This window comes from Callospermophilus lateralis, chromosome 1, assembly GCF_048772815.1.
Source record: "Callospermophilus lateralis isolate mCalLat2 chromosome 1, mCalLat2.hap1, whole genome shotgun sequence".
NCBI lineage: Eukaryota > Metazoa > Chordata > Mammalia > Rodentia > Sciuridae > Callospermophilus > Callospermophilus lateralis.
Window position 1 is genome coordinate 211,979,458 of NC_135305.1, and position 11,035 is coordinate 211,990,492.

The window sequence follows — 11,035 nt, forward strand, 5'->3', positions numbered from 1 at the left end:
TGGGATTATAGGTGTGTGCCACTGTACTCAGCTTCTCTATCTATCTATCCATCTATCTATCCATCTATCCATCTCTCTCTCTTTCTTTCTCTCTCTCTCTCTCCATTCAACCATCATTTATCTATCATCTTTTTATCCATCTATTGATTTATAGTCTTTGATGCTTTTATGTTCTATCACTTATCACTTATCATTTATCATCTTTCTTTTTTTCTATCTATTCATTCATTCATTCATTCATTCATTTTTCTATATTATTTTATTGGTGCATTATAGTTGTACATAATAATGGGATTTGTTGTTACATATTCATATAGATACACAATATAACAGTATAATTTGGCCAGCATCACTTGATTTTGTTCAATTAGACATTTAATCTGCCGGGTTAAAAAAGAGGTGATTTCATAATTACTTTTAAAAATCAAGACGCTCAGTCTCTGGAGCTTAACCAAATGCCTGCTCCCATGATCATTGCAAAGTAAGCTGTACACAGGTTTGCTAAAAGTTCTACCCTGAAGGAAACAATTCTCTTAAAATTCAATGCTGCACAATATGAAATAATGCCATTAGTCTAAACCTTAGACTTCAGAGTCAGGTGGGAAACTCGGAACTGAAATGACTACGTTCTACCTCCGTGTCACACTCAGCCTAGAAATGCATCCACAGGAGGTGCGTGGATGACTACATCATTGTCATGGCAAATCACGCTGCTTCTCAGGCACGTGTCATGCCAGAAGATCTCAAGAACAGAGAAAAAAGGAACAAAGGAGATGTGTTCAGGCAAGTTGGTGTGGAGAAAGCCTCTCTCGCTCTCTTTCTCTCTTGTTTTTTTTTTAAAAAGGTAGAAAGATTTTCTTTGAGATAAAGATTAAGCAATCATCTGAAGTGAGCCTCCTCGTCTGATTTGAGAATCAGCAGAGAAAGTATTTTTTTGGATTTAAGATTATCAGAAGTCCATATTGAAATAAAGAATTCCTACAAATTCTACTAACCATTGATGAATTTGATACTGCTTACAAGACAACAACAGGAATCTTTGCGACAATTGCCAACAAGATGTTTTGGGGAACGAGAATTTTACTACCAGACCAAAAATTGAAAACATGAAAAACTGTGTGGTTGTTAAGATACATCAAAAGCCAAAGCAAAAGTAACAGCTAGAATTCTTGAAAGCAGTTTCCTTCTCAGCAGATCTCTTGGGTCCATCAAACACATGGGATGCGTGATTATTTCTTACTTTTTAAATGAGGGAAAACGCTTAGCTCTAAAATAGCAAATTAACATTTTAGGGAAAAGAATATACCAGAACATGTATGCACACAGTGTTTTAGCCAGCTTTTTTGCTGCTGTAACTAAAAGAATAAATTTATTTAAACGTTCGCAGTTTCAGAGGTCTCAGTCCATAAGCTCCATTCCTCAGGGCTCCAGGTGAGGAAGGACATCATGGAGGAAGAGTGTGGTGGAGGGAAGCAGTTTACAAGATGATCATAAAGTGTGTGTGTGGGGACACTCCACTTAACAGATGCAAAATATATATCCTAAAGGCACCCACTGCCCCTGGGACCTACCTCCTCTAGTCACACCTTATCTGCTTTCAGGTACCACTCAGTTAATCACATCAGGGGATTAATTCAGTGATTGGGTTAAGGCTTTCACAACTCAATCATTTCTCCTCTAAACCTGCATTTCTCCTCTTCATGTGCTTTTGGGGGACATCTCACATGTAAGCCATAACACACAGTCATTCCTTAATGTAGAACTCCAACTCCAATCTCCTACACTTGACGTGGAGAGGTTAGCTTTAAACAGGTGTTTCTCCCTCGGGAAGGGGAAGGTTGGGGAAGGTGGAGCTGGAGCCTGGTGGTTGGCTGTCAGGAAGCCATATGTAAATATAGAGGATCAATGTAGGGGCTAGCTCGAAGCTGTCCACACCATTTCCATATTAAAAATCAGTGCATTTGGGCTGGGGATATAGCTCAGTTGGTAGAGTACTTGTCTCACATGCATAAGGCCATGGGTTCGATCCCTGGTGCACGTACGTACACACACACACACACCATCATCATCATCATCATCATCATCAGTGCATTCAGTCGGGTCAGTTGGATCTGCCAGACTGTGGGTAACATTAAGACCACTCTCTATGCCCTTCGCCCCACTCTCTAGCTCCACAGATAAATGCTCTGAGCAAGATACCTTTCCAACAAAGACCAGGCTGTTTTGTTCAAGATGGAATATATCTTGTTGTTGTTGTTTGTTTGTTTTGTTTAAAGGATTCTGTTTTGTTGTTTTGTTTTATTTTGGCTTTTAGAGCTAAGATACTGAGATGGGAGCAATTTGAAGAATTCAAATTGGACTCAGTTTTCTCATTCATTTATTTTGTTGTTGTTGTTGTTCAGCTCTATGAGGTAAGATGAACATCTATGAAATGTAATAAATTTTAAATTTGGGGATGTCTCGATAAAGTGAATGTAGCCATATAGCTACTACCAGAATCAAGTTTTCTTGTGTCTTTTTGTAGTCAATATCCTCCCAAATTCCTGGCTCTGGGTATCATGGGTCTACTGTCTGTCTCTAGAATTTCAAGTAAATGGAATCTTGTAGCAGTGGATTTTAAGTCTGGCTTTTGAGATTCATCTGTGTTGTTTCATGCAGCAGTTACCATATTATGCGTACCCCTTTTTATTGCAGAAGATGGCATGTGTGATGTGTTGTACAAATATACCACAATTTCCTTACCCATATTTGTTTCCGTTTATGACAGGTCGTGCTACATTCCATGGGCAATTACAATGTGTAAGAATTACAGCAGCTCCACATCTTTATTAATACTTGGTATAGTCAGTATGCTAAACTTCAGCTATTCTAGTGATATATGTTTTTTAAAAATTTATTTATTTATTTTGCAGTACTGGGGATCAAACCTGAGCCTTGCAGGTGCTAGATAAGTGTTCTATAACTGGGCTAAACTCACAGCCCCTATATTAGTGATATTCTTCTATATTCTATGTTTTATGTTACAGTAGTTCCTCCATTTTGTTGCAGAGTAATATTCCATATATCTTTGTTTAATGATTGAAGGACATTTTTATCATTGAAGGGTTGTTTCCAGTTCTTAATAGTTATGAATGGAACTGTTAAAATTTTTTTTTTGTGTGTGTGTGGTATTGAGGATTGAACCTGGTGCCTTGCACATGCTAGGCAAGCGTTCTTATGCTGAGCTACATCCCCAACCCTTTTTATTTTTCAGTTTGAGACAGGCTCTTGTGAAATTACTTAGGGCCTTATTATGTTGCTGAGGCTCCCTTGAACTTGTGATCCTCCCGCTTCAGCCTCCGGAGTTGCTGGGATTCCAGGCATCCACCATCACACCAGGCATAGCATACTTGGGTTTAAATTACTTTTAATATTTTCTTCTTAAAAAAAAGTATGCTATATCACTGAGCTACATCTCAGTGCCTTTTTAAATTTTTAATTTTGAGAGCAGGTTTCACAAAGTTACCCTAGCTGGCCTTGAATTTGCAATCCTCTTGCCTTAGCCTCCCAAGTAGCTAGGATTACAGTGTGCACCACCACACCCAGCTCCGCTTCCCTTTTAATTGTAATTTTTGTCTTTAAATCACATCTATCTTCCTGCATTTTACCATATGCAATTAAAAGTAGTCACACAACTCCTTCAATATTTTTCTTAGATATTTCTTTCACCTGATATCATAGTTTCTTGCACTTAAAATTTGCCTTCCACAAAAACCCTTGATTTTGTATATAATGTAGCCAAGTTCTTTTTCAATTTATATAATGTACTTTACTCCAGTTTCCAATAACATATACCTCATTTTTTTCTGAGAACTCATCTCAGGTACATCTTTCTATCAATATCATGATCATGGCCACTTAAGTAATCTCTAAGAAGATTCAGACCTGCCCTGCATTTCTTTCTTTCTCCTTTTTTTTTTTTTTTTTTTTTTTTGGTGTGTGTGTGTGAAGGTGGGTACTGAGGATGAACTCAGAAGCTCTCCACCAACTGAGCACATCCCCAGCCCTATTTTGTATTTTATTTAGAGATGGGGTCTCACTGAGTAGCTTAGTGCCTCATTTTTGCTGAGACTGGCTTTGAACTCACCATCCTCTTTTCAGGTATTCGTTATAACAAGAATCCAACTTGTGGTGCTGATTTTCTGGCTTAGCTTGTGTGTGTTTCCTGGTGCTAAGAATTGAACTGGGGGCCTTGTGCACGCCAGGCAAGAGCTCTCCCACTGAGCTATGCCCCAGTCCCTGTGTTCCCCTCTGTTGTGCTGCTACAGTATGATACAACATCTTGGGTAATTTCTAAAGGAGAGAATTTTTAAATTTTTTTTCTTTTTTTTTTCTGGAGGCTGGGAGGTCCAAGAAGCCATATCTGGCCAGGGCTGTGGTTTCACCATCCCATGGCAGAAGGTAGAAAGGCAGGAGAGCATTAGAGACAGGGAGGAGGCTGAGACCACTCCAAGGGTCATTATCTACTTCCCCAAATGTTGACATTAATCCACTCAAAAGATTAGAACACTCACGACCTTATCCTCTCTTCTAGTTCCCACCTCTCACACTTGCTGCTTTGAGAATGAAGATCCCACCACGTGGGGCTGGGGAGGTAGCTCCATGGTAAAGCGCTTGCCAATATGCACAAGGCTTTGGGGCCTGTCCCAGCACTGGAGAAGAAGAATTAAAAAATACAAACGCGTCAGTCCTTAGGAGGAATATGAAAGTCAGTCCTGTTTTCCAGGTGGGGGATCTGGGTCTCAGGAGGGGCACCCGTTCATGAAAACCTAGACCCTCGTGAACAGTGCAGAGCCAGTCCTCATCTTGAAACCGCGCCGCTGCGCGCCAGGGTCCTCTTCAGCGCCACCCTCACCTCCTTGTTGCGCAGAGTGTACACCACGGGGTTGAGCAGCGGCGTCACCACCGTGTAGAACACAGCCACCAGGCGGTCCCGGGCCGGGTTCGCCCCAGAGTCGGGCCGCAGGTAGATGATGGAGGCGCAGCCAAAATGCACCACGACCACCGTGAGGTGCGCGGCGCAGGTGGAGAAGGCTCTGCGCCGGCCGGCAGCGGAGCGGATCCGCAGGATGGCCGCCACGATGAAGGCGTAGGACAGGAGGATGAGGAGGAAGGAGAAGAGCACCACCAGCACGCTCAGGAAGAAGATGCCCAGCGCCCTCTGCGCACTGTCTGCGCAGCTGAGCTGCAGCACCGGGGCGATGTCGCAGAAGAAGTGCTCCACGCGGCCTCCGCGGCAGAAGGGCGAGGAGAAGATCATGCAGGTCTCCATCAAGGCCACCGAGAACCCAGAGCAGAAAACCAAGGCTCCCAGGCAGAGGCAAACGGTGGGTCTCATGATCACCGAGTAGCGCAGGGGATGACAGATGGCCACGTACCGGTCGTAACCCATCAGGGTAAGGAGGAAGCAGTTGTTGCATCCAAGGACCAGGAAGAAGAACATCTGAGCCCGACAGCCAGAGATGGAGATGACCTGGCTCTCCATCAGCAGGTGGGCCAGCATGTTGGGGATGGTGACCAGCGTGTAACAGGTCTCAGAGAGGGACAGCACCGCCAGAAAGCGGTACATGGGTGTGTGGAGCGTGCGATCCACGTGGATGATGGTGATGATGGTGACGTTGCCACTGAGGGTGACCAGGTAGGTGAGGAGGAACAACGCGAAGAGTGTGGTCCTCAGGTGTGGAAGGTTGGAGAATCCCACCAGCAGGAACTCTGTCACTAGCCCTGTCCCATTTCCCCTCTGCTTCTCAGGAGCCTGGGAAGAGAGGACAGTAAATGCACAAAGTAAGCAGTAAGTAGAGGAGTCTGCTTGGCCTCAGGTCTGGTGGGGTAGCAGAGTCATCCCTGTTTATAAGGATTCAAGAGTAAGAGTGAATAGTTTCTGGGCACAGTGGTGCATGCCTGAAGTTCCAATGACTTGGGAGGCTGAGACAGGAGACTCTCAAGTTCCAGGCCAGCCTCAGCAGCTTAGCAAGTCCCTATAGGGGGGAAAAAAGGTAAATAGTTCATGTGGGAGTCATCCACCAAACCAGCAAAGAGAAGTGCAAGGGAGACAAGCGGTGGTAACAAGGAAATGACCTCTTGGGGCAACTGGAATCTAATGTGACCTGTGGCTCCTGAGAAGGTTGAGGAACACACAGCTCACTGTTAGCCCACGGAGGGGTGAAGGACCAGGGGGTTCATGCCCCACCTCCCCTTAGTCATTGGTTGAATGTTTCTCCCAGCTGATGTTCATTTCCGAGGAGGTCATTGTGTTAAGTGAAATAAGCCAGGCACAGAAGGGGAAATTCTACCTGATTTCTCTCATATGTGGAGTTAAAACAATTGAATTCCTACAAACTGAGACTAAAGCTGGGTGCGGTAATGCATGGCTATAATCCCAGTGACTTGAGAAGCCAGGGCAAGGGGATTGCAAGTTCAAGGCCAGCTCAGCATCTTACCAAAACCCTGTTACGAAACAAAACAACAACAACAATAAAAAGGGCTGGGCATGCAGTTCAGAGGCAGAGCACCCCTGGGATCAATCCCCAGTACCTGGGGTGGGGGATGGGAGGTTGAGGGGGAACAGAGGCTAGACTGGTGGTTGCCAGAGATGGGGAGAGTTTGGGGGAGATGTTGTTCAATGAATGCAAATTCCATTAGGAGGAACAGTTTGAGGAGATCTATTGTGACCTGTGGCTCCTGAGAAGGTTGAGGAACACACAGCTCACTGTTAGCCCACAAGGTGGCCACAGTAGTCTTACAAACCCTTGAGACTATATTGTGTGTTCTCACCACAAAAATGATAGCCACGTAAGGTAGTGCATTGGTTAATCAGCTGAATTTGGCCATTCCACATTGTATATCTATTTCAAAACATCATGATGTACACAATAAATATATGCATTTTTACTTGTCAATTGAAATAAATATATGGTTTCTTAAAAGAGTAAACTGGCTTAGGAGCACAGCATGTCTTTACCTCCTTTGAGACAGGAAAGGTGTGGAGACAGAGGGACTGGATATTTGTGCCATCTAGTGGCCTTGGAAGTAAGTAATCTGCAAACCTAGTGACCCTTGTAGGGAGAGAAAAAAAAAATAAATGACTGTGCACCTTAAAATATTCATCAGCAGGGGCTGGAGCTGTGGCTCAGTGGTGGAGCACTTGCCTGGCATGTGTGAGGCACTGGGTTCAATTCTTGGCACCAGATATAAATAAATAAAAGGTCAACTAAGTAAATAAATAAATAAAATATTCATCATCAGCAGTGGGATGATGGATATTTAAATTATGACTTAACTTTTTGAGAAATTAGTTGACATTTTCACTCTGGAAACGTAAGTTTTAAATTTTAGTTCTGAGGAACTAAAGTGAGTAAAACATCTAAAAATGTTAAGGAGCCTCTAGATATTCTGGTTATGAAGAAAAGACAAATGAGGGCTGTGGAAGAACTTAACAGGAGAAAAGGCAGTTAAAGAGGTATGCCCATTTTTCCTGAAAAAGAGCAGAACCAGGAAGCAGGAAGCAGGCAGCCATGTGGATCTAGCACTGGTGGGTAATTATTTTCAGTCAGGGCTAGAGAATTACTATTCTGGCTTTGTGGGCTGCCCCAATCTTTGTTTCAGCTCTTTTTGTCATTGTAGTGTACACACAGTCGTACTATGTTATGGAAATGAGTTTTAATCAAGCTTTATTTTTATGAAAAGTCAAGGAGCTGAATCTGGCAGTCATACTGTAGTTTGCTAAGCCCAAATCTAGCACAAGTAGGAGGAACTTCAGTCAGATTCTCCGAGGAATGTAATGAAAAACCCCAAAGCCTGACTTTTTAAAAAAGATTTGAGTTGAGGGTCTCATTATGTTGCCCAGGCTGACCTCCAACTCCTTTGCTCCAGTGATCCACTTTGCCTCAGCCTCTTGAATAGCTGGGACCATGGGTCCATGCCTGGCTCAAAGACTGACTTTAAATGTTTTAAACTTTATTTTGCAATACTGGGGATCAAATCCAGGGCCTCGTGAATGCTGGGCCAGTTGACTACCACTGAGCCACATCCTCAACATTTTTTTTTAAGGTACCTGGGATTGAACTAAGGTGCCTCTGTCCACTGAGCCCCATCCCCAGCCGTATTTTGTATTTTATTTAGAGACAGGGTCTCACTGAGTTGCTTAGCGCTTTGCTTTTGCTAAGGCTGGCTTTGAACTCTTGATCCTCCTTCCTCCTGAGCTGCTGGGATTATAGGCCTGCACCACTGTGCCCAGCTATCCTCAACATTTTTAGTTTTTTATTTTGAGCCAAGGTCTTGCTCACTTGCCCAGGCTGCCCTCAAACTTGTGATCTTCCTGTCTCAGCCTCCCAAGGAGCTGAGATTACAGGTGTGCACCACCACAACTGGCATAAATCTTCAGATAATAAAGGGAGTGATCACTAAAACCAAAACAAACACACAAAACTAAATAAACAGAACACATGAACAAACAAACAAAAACGCCCAGGGTCACTCTCCACATTTGCAGAGTTCAAATGAAGGCCCATATGCCATGGGACTGAATATTTAAAGCTAAAAATAGTGCTAGTCCAGTGCACTTGTAGTCCCAGCTACTTGGGAGGCTATGACAGGATTTGATTGATCCCAGGTGTTTGAGGTTAGCCTGGCAACATAAGTGAGACCTGGTCTCAAAATTGATCAATCAATCAATCAAACAATCTCTTAGTTATATGAAACATGTTCTAACTCCCTACATTGAAAAACATATTTTTATAATAACCAAATGCCAGATTCAAATATGGAGTTCCTGGTCTCTTTAGAGGTCCACAGCAGAAGATGGTGGTGATATCTGAAGCACCCTGAGCCTGTTCCTGTTCCTGACCCATGGCCTGTCCCCTTCTTTTCCCACCCCAGACTCCAGCCAGCACTCCTGGGGCCTCACATGTACCCCAACAGGCACCTGCAGGCTGCAGCCTCTACCAGCAGCCACTGCCTGGCCACGTCCAGGGCACACACACCAGCAGTGTGGGCCATGGCAGAGGGATGGACCCAAGCAAGGGGTGCACTCTTAGACCTGATGGTGGGGGCAGCCACCTGAGCATGGAATTGTGGGGTTCTATGCAGCATTGACTACACAGGCGTGCAAGCTCAAGGTCAACACATACTCTTGGCTTTGTGGAAACTGTGTGCCTTGGGGTGGGATAGGACAGAAGAGGGTCAGAGTAGAGTGCCTAGAAGCATCACTAGCAGGGCAGAGGCCCTGTTGCCCAAGGCTAACAGTAGGCAAGTGGAAAATGCAAACGTTCGGTACCATTTGGAGGAAAGATATTTAGTTTGTTTTGGGATAATCAAAGAAATGCAAGATGAAACAAGATAGCTTGTTCTGGGGCTGTGTTTGTACCTCAGTGGTAGAGCGGTTGCCTAGCATGTGTGAGGCACTGGGTTTGATCCTCAGCATCATATAAAAATAAATAAATAAAATGAAGGTGTTGTGTTCATCTACAACTAAAAAAAAATTTTAAAAAAGATAGCTTGTTCTTCAGAATTAAACCTATAGGTTATTATAGGACCCAGCATTGCCACTCCTCTGTATAGACCAAAAAAAATTGAAGACAGTTTTTTGAACACGAACTTCCACACAGATGTTTATAGCAGCACCACTCACAAGCACCTCGCTGGTAGAAATGACCCAAATGTCCATCAGCTGGTGAATGGATAAGCCAATGGGCAATCCTAAAATGAAGTATGATCATTTTCATAAAACCACAATGTTCTAATACCTGTCACAACTCAATAGAATTGGGATGCTCCGTAAGAGAAGCTGGACCCAAAAGCCGCATATTGCATGATGACTTTATGTGAAAGTTACATGTGGGGACCTTTGGGAGTCAGGAGAATTTTCAACAGCCGAGTGTGCTTCTTGGAGAATCAGAACCAGGCTGATGGGCTCTGAGCTTTTAGTTGTCATATAGGAAAGGGATGCTTTACGTATTCTCGCAGCCTCCTTTCAGGATTAAATCAGCCCCGCTCCAGCATCTTAAAGCAGGAGATTGAGTAGAAAAGCCCCTTCCATACATACTCCTGCATCACGTAGGCATGAAATCTACCACAATATTCCAGGCTTCATTTGTTCCCCTTCAGGGATGGGGAGGTCACTACCTGGGCAAACAACCCCATTACATAAAGCAGAAATCCTGTGCTCAGCAGAAACATTCAGTAACGGGCAAGTTTGGGCTCTGAAATCAGACAGGCCTGGATATGAATATGGGTGCCTTCTGGAACTAGGTGCAGTATGACTTTGAACAGTTGCCTCTGCCCCTGTGAGCCCCATCTGTGAGAGTAGAGATTGATCCTGTGAAATCAGACAATATTCAGGAAGATGCCCTGAAAAGTGCTATGAATCATCATCATCATCATCATCATCATCATCATCATCGTCATCATCGTCATCATCATTTTGCGGTCCTGGGGTGGAGCTAACAGCATTCTTCCACTGAATTACACTCCCAGCTCTCTTTATTTATTTATTTTTTATTTTGAGACAGAGTCTCACTATTTTACCCAGGCTGGTATTGAACTTTCAGCACTCCTGATTTCCTAGTGGCTGGGATACAGGTGCTATGAATTTTTTTTTTTCTCTCTGACAAAAAAAAAAAAAAAAAAAAAAAAAAAAAGAATAGCTGGACTTTTAATTTTCTTCTTTGCACCACTGGAGAAGCATGGAATAGAAGGAATGATTTGTTCCTATCTCCCAGTCACAGCACCAGGATTTGAACCCATGTGTCTGGCTGCTGTGTCTCTGGCAGCTGCGCTCTAAGGGCTCTGAGTCTTGCAGGCTCATCTGTCACTCTACGCACCACACAAGCTCATTGAGCATCGGCTCTGTGCCAGGGCTGCTCTGTGCACTGAGGACACAGCAGGGAACTACACAGGCAGAGATGGCAGGCCTAGAGGAGGACAGGATCTAGTAGAGGGAGTCAGCAATGAGTCTCAAACATCAAGAAAGTAAGATATAGAGTAGGAGAGAGGTACA

The 11,035-nt window shown here is 43.8% G+C and overlaps 1 protein-coding gene across 1 annotated transcript; it reads right to left on the reverse strand.

The window, feature by feature from the left end:
- Window positions 1-4,840: 4,840 nt before the first annotated feature.
- LOC143399891 (olfactory receptor 10T2-like) lies at window positions 4,841-7,951 on the reverse strand. The gene is made up of 2 exons (XM_076857023.1): window positions 7,892-7,951; window positions 4,841-5,794 (listed from the first exon to the last, which is right to left on the reverse strand). Exons 1-2 carry the CDS (start codon window positions 7,949-7,951, stop codon window positions 4,841-4,843), a joined length of 1,014 nt encoding a protein of 337 aa, XP_076713138.1.
- Window positions 7,952-11,035: the final 3,084 nt, after the last annotated feature.